Source organism: Epinephelus fuscoguttatus, linkage group LG7 (genome assembly GCF_011397635.1).
Source record: "Epinephelus fuscoguttatus linkage group LG7, E.fuscoguttatus.final_Chr_v1".
In the NCBI taxonomy this organism is placed as follows: Eukaryota; Metazoa; Chordata; class Actinopteri; order Perciformes; family Serranidae; genus Epinephelus; species Epinephelus fuscoguttatus.
In genome coordinates, this window is record NC_064758.1 from 40191920 (window position 1) to 40208504 (window position 16585).

A 16585-nucleotide genomic window follows, 5' to 3' on the forward strand; every position below is an offset into this window, starting at 1 on the left:
ACCTGTCAGCATTCAGGAAATAACACTGAAAATCTAAGTCATCTAAAGTGAATTCATGCTGAGTTCAAGTACAGCTCAGACTACAGTTAGAGGTCTGCATGTGGTTATGTGAGACCTCACAGTAGAGGTTTGCCTAATCCTGTGGCTACTGACAGCTCAACAGTGAGCTGATGGTATCAACTGATAATATATGTGCTATTACTATTACAGGAACTGTTTCATATAATCCTCTTGTATTGTATAGTGCTGTAAAGTTGACAAGACAGAAGAGATTGTGTTTTTGACCCAAAGGCATTCGGCACACACCAGTGGTCATCCACAACCAATCCATCACACAGGTCTCATATAAATATCTCAGTGTCTTTGTTGACGATATGCTAACCTGGAACACACATGTTGACAATCTGTGTAGCAGATTACGACAACGGATGCATTTCTTATGTCATCTGAGTGTCCATGGTTTTGATCAAAAATTTCTAATAATTTTTTGATCAGGCAGTCTTACAGAGCCTGATCAGGTACAGAATCACAGCTTGGTTCGGTAACCTCTTTGTGCAGTTGAAAAACAAACAATTGATCCACACCATGTGGAAAGTAATAGGTGTCAATGAGCAAATTTCCATACAGACTATTTTTGAACAGGCGGCTCTCAGTCAAGACAATAAGATCACCAATGACGCCTCGCATGTTCTGCATTCAGAGATGTGCTGCTGCCTCGTTGCAGCCTGAAGATTTTAAAAGTCATTCACACCTCTGCCTATAAAACTGTTAAACAATGACAGATAAAGTCAGATCTGGCATTGGATTATGACGATTTGCTGATATGCATTTTTATAGAGGTATTTTTAGTTGTTATTTATCTTTTTGTGTTTCCTGTTGCTACATTGGGTATAATGTTGATTTGTCTATGTAATATGTTGTATGTTGTATTCCTATGGCTGCAGTGTGGGTGCAGGGCACACAACTCCCACTCTGTGGAACAATAAATCTAATTTTGATCTTGATCTTAAATAATATCCTCTTGGGTCTTTGGTACAGCTATTGCCTTGCCTTCATCCTCAGCAATAGATTCTTTTGTCCACTAGATGTCACATAGTCATGTGGTCTGACTGAGGCACAGTGTGTGCTTGTGTGCAGAGTTGTAAAGAAGACATTAAGAAAAAAATTATTGGTAATACCAGTCATAAATTTGGCTTCATTTTTCATAAAAATACCAAAAATGACTTATGTTGTACTTCAAACAACTTTTTAACAGCTTGTAAGCAAAAAGAAGAAGTGTACTGTACAAAACTTATCTATGAATGATGAAGTGAAATGTTGGTAAAAGCTATGGTATTTACAACATGACTGTATAAATGTTAATTCATTCATTTTCCATAACCACTTATCCTGTTGAGGGTGACATGGGCTGGAGCCTATCCCAGCTGACACTGGGCGAGAGGCAAGGTTCACCCTGGACAGGTCACCAGACTATCACAGGGCTGACACATAGAGACAGACAACCATTCACACTCACATTCACACCTATGGACAATTTAGAGTCACCAATTAACCTGCATGTCTTTGGACTGTGGGAGGAAGCCGGAGCACCTGGAGGAAACCCACGCTGACAAGGGGAGAACATGCAAACTCCACACAGAAGAGCTCCCCCACCCTGGGTTTGAACTCTCCACCCTGGTTGCTAACCACTGCACCATCGCGCTGCAATACATAGTAATAGTAGCCATAAATTTGGCTTCACTTTTCATAAGAAATACCAAAAATGACTTCTGCTGTACTTCAAACAAGTTTTTAAAAGCTCATCAGTAAAAGGAAGAAGTGTACTGTACAATACTTATGTATGAATGATGAAGGGAAACACTGGTAAAAGCTGCGGTATTTACAACATGATTATATAAATGTATACACTATAATATGACAAAATATATTTCAAAAACAATTGAGAGTAAAAATGCAAGATGTGTAAAATATTGAGACATTTTTTCACTGTACATAAAGAGACATCTGTCCAGAATTATTTACAACAAAACAGAAAATACAGAAATAAGTGCAAAGTCATGTGACTACAAACACACAAACATAACTGTACAAGTTTGCATTGCTCACGTCAGAAATCAAATATCTGTCAACACAAAGGCTGGGGTCATTATGTGTCAAATCAACATATTAAAGTCATTGAAATTTGCGCTTTAAAAATATCTTTATGACCACATAAACATTATGGCCAACAGTCCTCAATTCAAATCTTAGAGGTTTTTTGTTTTCGGTGAAAAAATGATTTAAATTACAATAAATTCTTTTCTTGGTCCAGTTATGATAACACATAATTACTAAGATATTTGTCCCACTTGCCCAAAATATTTTTAACCTAGTGTGAAAAAAATCTTGGGATTACCTCTAACCTCAAGCTAAATTTTGAGCTACATACGACAAGTTCAGTTCTGCTTTTTCCAACTAAGAAACATTACAACATTGAGACCATAACTTTAACCTTAAGGTTTGGAAAAAGTCACCAATACCATCGTCATTGTAATCAAGTTTTCTCTATCTTGACTGAAAACCGTCCAGAACTCTTTTCACCAAAATTAATATAGATCACAAATGATGCCAACTTTAGTTTCTCTCTACCAGCTCCCTGTCACTTTGCCATACAAGGCATTACATACTCAGGCACCTCTGTAACATAGACTGTATCAACATAGTGGCCATAACCACCATGACGTCATCCATTTGTTTGTGGACTCCCGTTTTGAAGCCTAAAGTTTGGCATTTTGGCTGTTGCCGTCTTGGTTTCTTGGAACCAGAAGAGACCATATTTGACCGTGAGGGTGGAGCTGTGGAGGAGCGAGGAGTGGATCTGACTCACAGTACCAGGATGTAAACATGTTTATTTCTGCTGTATAGTTTGGCATGATGTGATTTTGCCAAGTAGGACATGCTCCTGGATCAACATCCCACATCGCATTCAAGGACCAACATTGGAATCAACCAATCACAGCCCTCTGACATCATCAGTGTGCTGCTCCTGGGCTTCTCTCAATATTCCTTTGTGCTTCTTCGGAGCTAAGCTAGTTTTCCGAATTGAAGATAATACAATTAAACATAATCCTCAGCAACACTGAACAAAAACCTTGTGAGCTACTGCAGGGTTAGAGTTAGCTTGCAATCTTGCAAAAAAATACTTTCAAATATGGCATTAAAAAGGAGGGACATTTGTCCTTCACAGGTCTTTGCAACTGCAAAATGACATTATCATTTCTCTTGATGTTGATTAACAATATTTTAGCCTATTGGCAAGTTTGCTCGTTAGCACAGCCTACCTAGTTAGCAAGCTAACTCTCTAACCCTGCAGTCACTCACAAGGTTTTTGTTCAATTGTAGGCAGGTGTAATTGATTGCAATGTTGGTCTTGGAGTAAGAGTAAGATGTGGGATGTTGATCCAGGAGCATGTCCGACTTGGGAAATTCACGTTGTGCATATAGTTGGGCACTTTAACAACGGGATCTACAATGGAAGTGGACTCATGTGGCCATTTGAGGAACTGCAGTTTTTGGCACTTCTGTGTTGGCTGCATTTTTTTTTTTGCCCCGGAGGTTGCCACTTGATTTGTACTTAATGAGTTGTTGTGCCCTCTGACCTCTAGAAATAAGAGTCTCAGAGAAGGCAAATCAGTGCATAATTTTCTTAAAACCCACTTAGGATTCTGTAACTTTTACTTTGTGGGTTATACATTTACTTCCTCTTGTTTTAACTTATCTGTCTCCTGTATTCCTTTGCATTTTCTTCTTTCTGTGAAGCACTCTTTTACTTCTGTGTCACCAGTATAATGGCCTCCCAAGGTGTGGAAGCAAAAAGGAGTTGTGAGTAAGTGCAGATTGAGATTCTACATGTGTGAAAATCGACGTTCATCCCGACTCAATCACAGTTTTTATCTACAATTAGTCGTGTATCCACCCGGTGAGCCGAACCAGCGAAGTCTTACTGTTCGGGTGCATCTGTGCTCACAGAAGTCGATCTCAGCTCAGGGTCTGAATCCCCACAGAGCCGGGTTACTGTAAGGTGCGTAGGGGCAGTTGTTATGACAGACACAGGAGTGGATCATCATCACAGGTCGCTGTATCAGTCTGCCGGAGGGGCAGTGGAAGGTCACCTCAGCGGTGGTGGTTTGATAAGGCGTGCAGCAGCGGGAGTCAGTGCACTGTCCGCAGTACCGCAGCTGGTAGGCACGAGTGCTGTAGCAGCCTTGGTGAATGAGCCGAATGGGGCCCGGTGACGTGTAGCTGGCTTTACAGCGTCCCTGCCGTCCCCACTAGGAAAACAAAAACTTACAATACTTAAAACAGAACTCCACAGGGTACCTTTGATTTTAAATTTGGTTGTGCACAGCAGGTCTGCCATGAGATCTTTGTAAAAGTCACTTATCATAATAAACACATTTTTACTTACCTTCTGTTGTATCTAACCATGCAGACGACTGCTCAGGTTTTTGATATTTATTTATGAGAAATTCTGTCTCCTTTTATTGTATTGTAATGACCATAAAGGTTTCAGAGATAATCAACTGTAAACTCAGCACATTAAACAAGCCGATTCTTTGTGTTTTGGGTGAACTGACTTTTTAAAAGCCGTCAATGGAACCCAGTGGGATAATAAAGAGACAGGCCCTGACAACATACAGGCAGCAGAAATAAACAGGCGCTCACCATGGGTTTCCTTGCGGCGGGCTGAACTGTGTGGCACGGCCGCACTTTACAAAGTCGAGTTTCCATTTGCAGCTTGCAGGCTGGGTTCTGGTTAGAAACCCGGGTGGAGACTCCAGCCCCACAGCTCTGAGAACAAGCGCTCCACTGGGTGCTCTGCTCTACACAGGTGGAGGCTGGTTGGACCAGTTTGTTTAAAGGGTGATCCATCGGGAGAGCTGGCCACAACCTGCCAGGTCTCATGGCTAGTGAAACCAAATAAATACATGAGCACAGTGAGAAGTAAATTCAGATCATTTCCACAGTTGATGTTGCAGCATTAACAATAGAGGGTTGGTAAAAGTGAAACTGTAGTATTGTAGTGTGGTGGATTTTTGGCAACAAAGTGTTAGTGAAGGAGATAAGCCAGCACTGCTGATTTCATTTTAATAGTTGTTGGGAATAGATGCAAACTCGCGCCGAGTGAAAAATTCCTGCGATGCTCTGAGGTGAAAGCCTATCAGTGTTGAGACCTAGTGAAGACTCTGATGTCACCGACAATCACAAATGGAGGGCAAACTTATTCTTGCTGTCTGTGGGCACCCAGAGCTCTACAACCCAACGTCAGTATTTACAGAGACAGAACAAAAAAGGTGAGCACTTGGAGAAAAGTGCATGAAACCTGGTAAGTTCTGAATAAATGTATTTGTTACTCATGTAAACTATTTTGTTGAGTTGCTTCTTAGCAAAATGCTCTGAGTAACTGACCCCATCGCAGACTGGCCAATCGTAACATAGCATCAGGCCGGCTCAGACCAGAGTCCAACAACAACACAGCCATGCTCCATTGACTCTAATGCAGTCGTTTCAGATTTCCTTCATTTTCAGGCTGGTTTTGTGGATTTGGAGCTAAATGTTGTGCCTGGGGCACGTCGTGTATTAATGATACTCGTTACCTGGAGAGGTTGGAAAAAGATATATGTTTCTTCCCTGTTCCAAAACCAAAATCAAACCCTGAAAAGTGTAGGGTTAGCTAGCTAGCTACTGAACATATTGCCTACTGAATGTACACACATGCTGCTTTTGCTTTTTAATGATTAAAAAAAAAATGACTGACCCTGCTGTACAAGAACCAGCGAAGGGAAGCAGGGAAACTTTGTGATGTTCAACCAGCTGTGTGTCATCACAGTGTGCACAGATGCACGCTGTTTGACTTCCCCTGGAGATCCCTGCCCTTCCAGCGGTAGAAGTCCGGGTGCTGGCAGCAGCATGGGGGTGAAGCAAAACACCGTTCATCTGCACACACTGTGATGCCACACAGCTGGTTCAATATCAGCAAAGTTTCCCTTTATATTTATTGTCTTGTGTGGCGATCAGCAGTGATGTGGTGGTTCACTTTTACACTGTGATCTGTAGCCTATAGTTCAGCTTTAGCTCCTAACTATCTTTGTCTTTTTAACCTGTTTTTAACCAGTTTGACATCCTGGATATATCCTTCAAACACAAACTGTAGACCCCTCTGTCTGCTTCTCTCTGGAATCACTGTTTCATTTGTCCAAAACTATAATATTTCTTCAGGGAGTGCAGTTATTTACAGTGTGGGCTCCATGCTTACTGCAACAGCTTGATCATCACAAAGGGGCATGGCTTAGCAAAAGGTCAATGGCATATTGGCACCATTAAAAGGACGCTTAGTTACATATTCCCACTTCCCATTTGCAGGGTATTCATGCAGTTCAAGACAACCATAACTGGGTTCCTTTGTTACTGAAGAAAACTTAAAAACGTGGTGAATCCCCCAGTTACACAGAGCCTGATAGGCTGAGAACCTCGGCATTAAATCTCAACTAGATGCTGATTGAACTCTTTCACCAGCTTTAACAATGCATCTGATTGTTTTATCTCATCAAAGAATTCCAGTTCAAATCTTATCCAATGCTTTGGATTTTTGTGACTATAAAAATACCAAGCCAGATATTGTTCCTCCCAAAACTAACTTGCATAAGTCATAATAATCAGCTGATCTTCAGCAGTGACATCGCAGGTTTTTCTATCCAAGAACAAAATGTTCTCCTGCTGCTCTCATAAGGTTGTTTGAATCCGACAGTGTTTGGAATTCCAGATGTTTTTAGAATGGCTTCATTTCCCTCTCACATCCACCACCTCCCTGTTTAATGGAGTAATAGTCTCTACACGGCTTCTTATGTTTAATTGTTACACAGCTGCAGTTGTTGTTATGAAACTAGGAAACTTGGTGCCTGGTAAAAAAAAATGTTTTGACTTTTCCAGAGAAATGCTGGATATATTTGGACTGTGGGAGTTTTCCTTTGGCCAGACACACCCCAGTTTAATGCAAAAATTCTCCAGTAAAACTTCCAGACATGACCACCAGTGACAAACATCTTACAAATGAAGAATGTTGCCATATGAACAGATCATCAATAAGCAACATTTGTAGCTGTGAATTCCAGTCATAGTGTTTGTGAAGATAGATCTGACACTGGAAAGTATCTTCTAAGTATCCAGCTTTGATGTCAGGATATAATTTAAAGGAAAGGTCCGACATTTTTGGGAAATGCACTTAACTGTTTTCTTGCAAAGAGTCTAAGGAAAGATTGATATAACTCATATGTGTGCTCACTGAATATGAAGCTACAGCCAGGAGATGGTTAGCTTAGCTTAGCATAAAGACTGGAAACCAATGGAAACAGCTAGCGTGGCTCTGTCAAAAGGTAAAAACTACAAATTGTTGTTTTTAACACACTTTCTTTTTTGTTCAGATTAAGAAAACAAGCCAGGAGATGTTAATACATAAGATTTGGAGCAGTGTTCATTTTGACAGCTATTTTAGATTTAGTCTTAGTCATGAGCCAAAATTCTTAGTAGTTTTTGTCACATTTTAGTTACTTTTATCCCTCATAGTTTTAGTTGACGAAAATTCAAAATGTTTTAGTCAACTTTTAGTCAATATGTCTTCTATATGTTTTTTTATAATTCAGTTCGGCTAATTCATGTATCAGAAATTAGCATCAAGGTGACAGACTGTATAAAAACTCACACACTTCACACACTTACTGATCTCTATTTATGCTCTCATAAACTTTGACACCTCAAAGAACTAATCTGAGACCACTAGGATTTGTACTCAGGTTCATTTTAAACTCTGACTTATTGATCTGACAAGAACAAGCAGAAAAATAACCTAATTAAAGCCTGAATTCCTTCTTAATCTGCATCATATCTGTCGTAGATGTAAACTCATGTCCTCTCACAGAGTTGGTGAATAAAACTAAACTATCAGCTCAGTCAAAGAAACTCAGTTCAGACTGTTTACTTACAGCACAACTACATTCACAGATAACTGAGCGTCCTACCTGCCCGTCAAACAGCATCAACCCAGAAACCTTCTCAAGTCTGCACCGAGTTGAGTCCTGCAAGGATCAGTTGTGAAGTCTGGTGGCTGCTTGCCTCCTTGTCGTTCAGCAGCTAGCTAAACATCCTGGCGCTGACTATTTACTGGACTTTACCAGCCTGTTGCTCACGTGGCATTTGAGGACAATTACAAGCCCGGCTTTCAGTGTCCGATAGTCCACCACTGACATTTTTGTCATGTCTCAACAATGACAGTGAAACATAGATTGTTGGTTTTTATTATCAATATCTATTTTTAGCTCGTCATTGTCTTGTTTTCATCATGGAAAAAAAAGTTTGTTGACAAAAAATTTTCGGCATTGTTTTTGTCGAAATTAACACTGCTTTGGAGGTGCTAGCAGGAAAATGTTGTAACCTATGGGCAGAACCAGGCTAGCTGTTTCCCCCTATTTCCAGTGTTTATGCTAAACTAAACTAATCTGTCGCTTCATATTTCGCATACAGAAAAAAGTTAAAAAAAAAAAGTTACCTATTATTTTGAGATTTTACAATGCAATGTCAGAAAGACCGATTGATAAAATCCCATGTCCCATGTCTTAACGTTTCTACAACTTTTAAAAGACTGATTTAAGACATTTTAATACCAGTTAAGGCCTAACTTTTACATTGATGAATTCAGTGCCTTTCAAGACTCAAAAGATCTTAAGCATCTGCTGGTTTACCTGTGATGGCATCCTGAATGACCGTGTTCTCGAGGTTTTCACACACCCATTCCTTGCAGCATTTCCCTGGTAGCCGGATATGTTGTGGGTTGGGACAGTCTGGAGTGGGGAGACGGGCATTCAGAGGGCAAGCTGGCACACAGCTCACCCCTCCACCTCTGCAGTGGCAGTAAGTGTCACAGGAGGGCTGAAACGACTGGCCCTCGTGGTAAATGATGCCGTTGACTTCACAGCGCAGATCCTCCTGACCTGTAGGAAACACACAGCACAGGCGCCGTCTTAACTTTCTCCACCACACCTGCACCTTGGATTGATGTGGGAAACTTAATCAGGAAGTGAAAGGATTAGATTAGGTGAAGAGTGGGGGGGGTTGATGGATGCAGGGGGACACGGCACAGGAAAATAAGAGAGAGTGGTGGGGACACATGAGCTGCTGTCCCTGCCAATGGTTCTGTAGTTTTATGGGAAACCATGTCTCTTCACTGAGAAACTGAGGAGTCTGTTTTTCAATCCTTGAGTGTTGTCTCTGCAATCTATCATGCTGCTCAAAGGGTAGTCATTAGAGGAAATGTGTCAACAGCAGTCCTGGAAATAGAAGTTGAAATGTTTTAGAGTTCTGGCAGAGCACCGCTGCCCAGCAGGCCGTCCCGCTCTGCTGAGCAGACTTTAAACATTAACTGTCTGTTTGTTCCGCTCATGCAGACTAACTGAGGCCCTATCACCTCCTCCCTGACATGAGGCTGGTTGTTTGCCTGTTAGAAGAGGCACTCACCGACACACTCTCCAGCGTCTCCAGGGAAGCTGGCGCTGTAGTCGCACTGCAGTCCTCTCTGGCTATCGCAGGGAAACATCTCAGTGCAGGGCTCGCCTCGCTGGCGGGCACACACCTGGCAGCAGCGGCAGCCATCCAGCACCAGTGGGACTCCCGAGGGGCACTGGGGGACAGAACTGGGGCAAAGGCAGGGCCTGTCACACAGCTGGCCGAACACCTGCACGGAAAACACACGGGAAGAGGTTAGAGGATGAGAGAGGAAATCACACCATCACCACTGTAATTATCACAGTCATCTGAATCATTATCCTCATGACTTCATTTTCACATGAGGAGCACAGAAAGTATTAGTGGTATTCTCAGAAACTTCACGCCAGTATCCAACACTGTCAGGCCAAACCACTGTTTTCAATAACATGCATCTGGTGGAGCCAAAACAGAGCCGAGACCTGGACGAGCCCAGTCTCGTTTAACCAGAGAAGAAGAATGCCTTTATTACTTTATAACACTTTATATAAAGCATGCTTTTCACTCACTGCCCAACAACATAGTGCAGCTGCATTACAAATCTACAAAATACACTGTTAGGACATTACACATCATTTCTTTACTTTTAATCAACTTTAAACTTTACAATATCAAGATGATCATAATGTGGAAAAGAAAAGTGTGTCCTTGTCATAAGAGTTATGTCTGCAGGTTAATTTGCTTATCTATAGGGCTAAAATGATCAGTCAATGATTACAGAGAAAACTATTTTTCACACAGTTAATAGGACAAAACAAGCAACTTCATGATTTTGATGGGCATTTTTCACTATTCTCTGACAATTTACTGAACAGTAAGTCGTTTGTTAATCATAAAAATAATCAACAGATATTAAAATATAAGTTAAATAGTTCAAATTGTTGGTAACAGCCCTGGTTGTCTTATCCAGGGTGGGTGCAGATCCTTACAAAAGCCCTGAAATGTCTTCAATCCAATCTATAAATATGATGACTCAAAAGTCATTCAATAGTCTTAAATTTGAATTTGTGAGGTCTTAATTGTCACAAACATTTCATCTAATAACATGGATCCATCTTTTAATTTCTAAGTCTAAATTATTTCAGTTCTTTTGTGTGAAAGTTCATATTTCGGATGTTACAATTCTTTAAACCTTCCATTGAACCTAACACTGTGTTGGCAAAATGTAAGATTAACCTTAATCAGTCTAATAAACATATGCTTATATAAACCCTCACGCTGCACAGGACCACATACTTAGATTTATACTTTCCTACGATGCTTATTTGTCCAAAAAATCACTTGTGTATTTTGTTAAATTATTAATTATTAATTATTAAAAGGCATTACATTGTAGTGTGTGATACTTGTAGACACACTGGTTATCATATTTGCATATCTAGAGCTGTCTGTGATCTTATTTCTGTCCAGACAGGATAGCTATAATCACTCTCCTCTTCTTCATTACAAGACAAGAGGATGTTCCCAAACACATACAATGGAATAACTATGATTTCTGAATGAATGATAACACTGACTGCCTTTGGTTTCCTGTGCAGACATTTCCTCAACATTTATCAGTCTTCTAACAATAAGCTGAGCCAAGACAAATCACACACTCCCTCTCACACACACCCCACATAATCATCTCATTGAGAACAGACGACAGTAAGTAAGCAGGATCGGGCCTCACCTGTGTAGCCACACACAGCAGCACAGCCACAGCTATCATCACACAGTCACACAGCAGTCGATCCATGGGGGCTTGTGTTGCTGATGGAGCTCAGTCTGTCTCGCTAATCTGTGTGACGCTGTTTGCTAACTGTTCATTCTTGCGCCTGCTGACATTTATAAAGTCTGGACTCTGATGTCACAGGCTGACTACCGTGTAAACAGCCACTGGACCAGCATCAGAAATGTTTCACATTCCTCCTCCTCTGCTGCCCATTTCCACTTCCAGACACACACACACACACCTCCACCCCCAAGTCTTTCCCCTCTCTTTCCTCTCCTCCCTCTCTTTCCAGTCTTGTGGCGTTCTAAGTTTACACAGCTTAACACGAGCTGAGGGGAGAAAAATACATTAGCCCAGTTGTCTACAAGTCAAACAACCTCCGGGGCTTTTGTGGTGACAATTCCGATTTAAGTCGACAAGATTTTTATCTCGCTGATGTTTTCACAAGCTGCTGCTTCACTGTAGGGTGAGTCAGATTTAGTCGCTGATCTTTTGAGAGGACGGATTTGGAGCAGATATTCCCACAATTTAATTTTCCCTCCAGAAACCTAAAATACCTCTGAAACCCTAATGTGTAACTTCATCCACACTTAAAAGAGATTAAAAACCCTCTCTTCCCTCTGGTTTCCATGGTGTAAGGGCAGCACGTCTGAGGCTGACGTGAACTTGAATCATGGTGATCTCTTCTATTGTGAGAGAAGCTTTCGTCTGGAGAGAATTTAAATAGGAGCCTGAGAGCAAACAGGACTCCTCAGAGGCCACAAGGACATATCTTATTTTAGAGACAACATAGTGGATGTGGAAAACTTGCACTTCAGGTCAAAAGAGCTCAGTGAGTCTCAGTTACTGGAATATATAAGTTCATTACAGCACAAGTTTGACCAGAGAGGCTCTTGGTACAGCACATGGACAGAGTTATGCCAAAAACTAACAGTAATATTACATTCTCCAGGCCTTATGCAGCATATCCCACGTCACACTGAATCATGTTTAATCACACCACCTTGGAAGAGGAAAAACAATATTGTGTGTAACCCTTGGTCCAGACTGTTTACTATGAGACTCAGCAACATCTACAACGTCTTCATCTTCATCTCAAGTGTGAAGAACTGAGGCCTTGAAAATACCAAAATATGATAATGCCCAAATCATACATTTCTTCATATTAAATCGGTCTTCTACTTCAGTGGCTAAGCTGCTTCATTACTCAGTAGTTACTGCAGAGGCAGCAGTGCTAATGACATGGACTCAGTTCAGGATACGCAGTGAACAGCTACTTCTTAAACCCACGCAGCATCTGTGTTGTGTCTGTAGCTGCCTGAGAATAAGGGCCTTATCTTACAACCTGTGGAAAGTGGCGCACAGGGCACCACAACTGGATCGATATATCGATTAAATAATCAACAATCCAATCTCGTCGATGCAAAGACGTTATATCATCATCTTTAGGAAACACTTTTATTTTAAAAGTCTGTGTCACCATCAAACAGGGCAAGCAGCCAATAGAAAGACAATGAGGATAGTATTATTTTATCAGGAATAAATCAGCAGCGTGGAGATATTTTGGATCAGAGAAAATATGGGTCAACAGACAGCACATGCTGTCGATGTAATGGTACCTGCTTGGTCGAGCATCTCATCCTGCTAACTTCTCATAGTGATTTACACCCCTAGTACTTGTGCCCATAGGTGTGTAGGTCTTAAAATGAGGTGTGGTCAGGGCATTGTTGGTGTACTGCGATTCTGAGGCAGTAGAAAGTGACTGCGCCACTGACCAACAAAAACCTGGTCTATAGTTAGAATGGTGCAGTATTTTCCTACTATTTAAAGGGTGCATTTTCCAGATAGTAAGATGCGCCTACATAGGCAAGTCTCAAACATGTGTTTACTCAGCTTGTTAGACACACAGGGATGCATGGATGGGTTGCTGGTGGGTGAAATAATACATCATTAATCAGGGAAAGTATAATGACATTCGTTAAAATGTGAACATAGCAGAGAGCAGAGCAGAGCTGCTGTCAGACTCCCCATTAAGACATGCTGTGCGCATTAGGCCGAATGCACAAGCAGCAGTGTGACTTCAGTGATTATTTCAGAAGCTGAAAGTTTAGTTCTGATTCCTCTGTCAAGTTTACCACTACAGTTTTTGGTTCTGCTGCTTAAATGTCCCACGATATTCGCTTCAATGACACTACTGTTCTTACTGCATTACTCTCAGCAGAAAAATGCTTGCCTCTCTAATTTCCTGAATCTGCAAAGTGTCATCTCCCAGAAAATAAGAGATGACAGGGCTCTGCAGGGCTCGACAGGGCGAGCATTTCACTCGCATCTGCGACTAAAAATAGGTGTGTGCGAACTGTAAAAAATATTTAGGGGCCCATGTGCGCATGAAAAACAGCCAAAGCAGCCTATATTTTTGTCAATAAGAAAATATGATAATCTAACCACAAATGTTTGAGGAACTCCAGCCGCCTTCCCTCTTCCCCATGTGACACGGTTATGGGCGGTTTTCCAAGGCACTGTTGGCACAATGAATATAAGTCCCACTGTTGGCAGTGTGGAAATAAGTCAAAGTGTGGCGGAGAAGAGGGACCAGGAAAAGCAGCGGACCTCCGGGGAAGCCTGCTCCGTTCTCCCCGCAGTTAGGGACCGTTCGCCATGGTACCACTGCTGGGCAGGGTGGAAATAAGTCCTGCAGAGTGTCAGAGGACCTGGAGAATGTTTTAGGATAGTAATAACATTATATAAAATAATCATATTGCAAAGATAATATATATAAGATAACATTAAAGACAAAATTAAATTGCAATACTTTTTCAAAACTTGATGATTTTACCTTTCTGTACATTTTGTATGCAAATAATTTTGCTTGTAAATGTCTATTTGCATCATGTTTATTACGGAAAACGCATTATTTGATCAATTTGCATTGTGCCCCTAAAGTTTTTTGTGTGCTCCTTACTTTTTCAACTTAGGAGCACATGTGCTACTTGGGAAAAAAGTCAAGCCCTGCTCTGATTAAATTCATGTTATATACAACTGCTTCACCCCTTGCATCCAGATTATGCGTCATTAAATAACACAAGTGCTTGAGCTTGAGCTAATTGTCAGCATGCTAACATGCTGCTGATGTTTAACAGGTGTAATGTTTACCAAGTTCACCATCTCAGTTTGTGTAAGCACTGTAATGTTGGCTAGTAAATACAAATACCTAATACAGGTACACGTGATGAGAATGTCATAAGTTTTGCAGATGATCAGTCATCACCCAAAGTATTACAAGATTTTTGACCTGACGATTGCACTTTAAGAAGAATAAGGGATCACAGTTCATCCTGAGAGGGGGCATGAATGTGTGAAACAAGCGTCAAGGCAATCCATCCAATAGATAGCCCGATCTGACCTCAAGTGGGTCAAACCAATAAAACCATCGCATGTTAACCTATAAATAACACATATGACGAAACATATGATGAACAGCTCGTGATATCCTAAAGAAAAATATGCACAAATTCAACATTATGTCTCAGTTTTTCCACATTTAGTCAGTCACTACTCACTGTCATTACATGTGCATTTTTTTCATAACTTTCCACTCCCACTAAAGTAGAAGCTATTGTAGCAGGTTAAGTCGTCCCCTGCTTTACAAACCATTTACAGTCTATAGTTTTGTCAGTGCCTCAGCAGCAGGGTTCCACCCATATTGTTTTAATACAGATGTCTGATACAGATTGTTTTGTAGTGAAGCTGCTGGTTGGCAATATTGTGCACAATGTTCAGTATCTTTAAATGTGACCACAGAGAGTATTCATTGTTATTTCAGAGAGCTGTATTATGGTCAGGGTGGAAAAGCCTCTGAGGCAGGATTTTACATCAAGTATCTACTCACTGTTTTAATTGCTCTTGAAACCTGGCACAGTGCATCAATATTTGTGGTGCGAAGTCCTCTAGAGGGCTGGACTGGACCCTTTGACAGGCCAGCTCTGGCCCCTGGACCGCATGTTTCGCGCTAGACGAAAGTCAGAGGATCACCAAAGTCGTTTAGGAGCCATGAATGTCTGTACTAACTTTTGCACTGATCCATCGAGTGGATGCTGACATGTTCCACTGAAAAAGTTACATTATTGACCTGCTGGTGGCATTGGAGGAAAAGTCAGAGGATCACCAAAGTCATAAATATTCATCCTCTGGGGACCATGACTGGCCGTACCAAATTTCCTGACAATCCATGTAATAATTGTTGATATATTTCAGTCTGAACCAAAGCCGATCTACTGACAGACTGACACCAACCCCAGAACAGCTTATGTGGCTAAAAACATTTTTTAAAAAATGGCATTACAGAAACATTTATTTTTACAGCACAACTACGTACATGCAGCACGTTACAAGGATTCTGTCATAGTCACAATATGCCTAAATCTAAACACTATAGCAAAAAGACTGCAGTCACTGAAACAGAAAGTAAGCCATTCATGGTTAAGAGATTCAGTCAAAAGCAACACTAGATTCCTGAATTTTAACATCAGCCATTTCTCACAGAGCTGGGTGGGCAGCAAAGACATCCAGCAATGAGTTATAAATAGAAGGAGACAGACAGAAAGATAGAGAAGAGGAAAGTATGTGCGTCCAGGCCCCAAGCAGGTGGGCTCCAGGTGGCCAGCCAGTGTAGATGTACTGCAAGACCTCAAATTCAGTTTTCTCTGAAACTATGCCGTCCTGGCCACTGCTCCACGAGTTTTCCATGCTCTCCAAGAATGACAGAGGCTGGAAGGATTGCAGTGTGACAGGGAATGGCTCCACTAGAACATACACTACTTTGAAAGAAAATCTCAAACCATTGTATGCAACAAATACAACTCACTTTGACTTTTGTTCTGTATGAAAAGGCCTCTCTCAGTGCTTAAGATTCTGTATGAAAGCTCTTGAATGATCCTGAGAATACTTGGTACAGGACAAGCTGTATGAATAGACTGTTAGTGTGGCTTCATTATGCCTGATTTATGAACAACTACTGTGTGGAAAGAATGTAGCCAAGTCATAACATCAATATAGTGATAGTGAAATCACTAAGTATCTGCCAATTCCAACCACGACAGACAGAGAACACATTTTTCCAGGGCACACAGATGTTGGAGAGCTCCCAGACAGTAAAGTATCACTCTCACTGACAGTGGACACATTTGAAGAAACCCCCAAAATCCTGCACAATGACCTTCATTCAGTTTGGGCGAATATTGTTTTGGTATGTGCTGGTATGTAGGAAAAGCCCATTTGGATTCCTTGTTGACTCGTGAA

At 41.2% G+C, this 16585-nt stretch overlaps 2 protein-coding genes across 3 annotated transcripts in view; both read right to left on the reverse strand.

The window, feature by feature from the left end:
* Nucleotides 1-8: 8 nt before the first annotated feature.
* Nucleotides 9-16585, reverse strand: part of gdap1l1 (ganglioside induced differentiation associated protein 1-like 1) — a 263078-nt gene continuing 246501 nt past the window's right edge. The window contains exon 7 of the transcript XR_007449662.1: nucleotides 9-1524. The gene's annotated coding sequence lies outside the window, so the exon portion shown is untranslated. The remainder of the gene's footprint in view (nucleotides 1525-16585) is intronic.
* Nucleotides 1613-16585, reverse strand: part of ccn5 (cellular communication network factor 5) — a 32903-nt gene continuing 17930 nt past the window's right edge. The window contains exons 1-5 of one of the 2 annotated variants that reach the window (XM_049581427.1): nucleotides 11246-11381; nucleotides 9547-9763; nucleotides 8775-9023; nucleotides 4705-4946; nucleotides 1615-4310 (exon numbers count right to left, since the gene is read on the reverse strand). In XM_049581427.1, the coding sequence (XP_049437384.1) occupies nucleotides 4023-4310; nucleotides 4705-4946; nucleotides 8775-9023; nucleotides 9547-9763; nucleotides 11246-11311 (1062 nt within the window). In that variant the 5' untranslated portion in view covers nucleotides 11312-11381 and the 3' untranslated portion in view covers nucleotides 1615-4022. Of the gene's footprint in view, nucleotides 4311-4704; nucleotides 4947-8774; nucleotides 9024-9546; nucleotides 9764-11245; nucleotides 11382-16585 lie in introns of those variants that run through there. The other variant, XM_049581428.1, reaches the window with a different exon arrangement.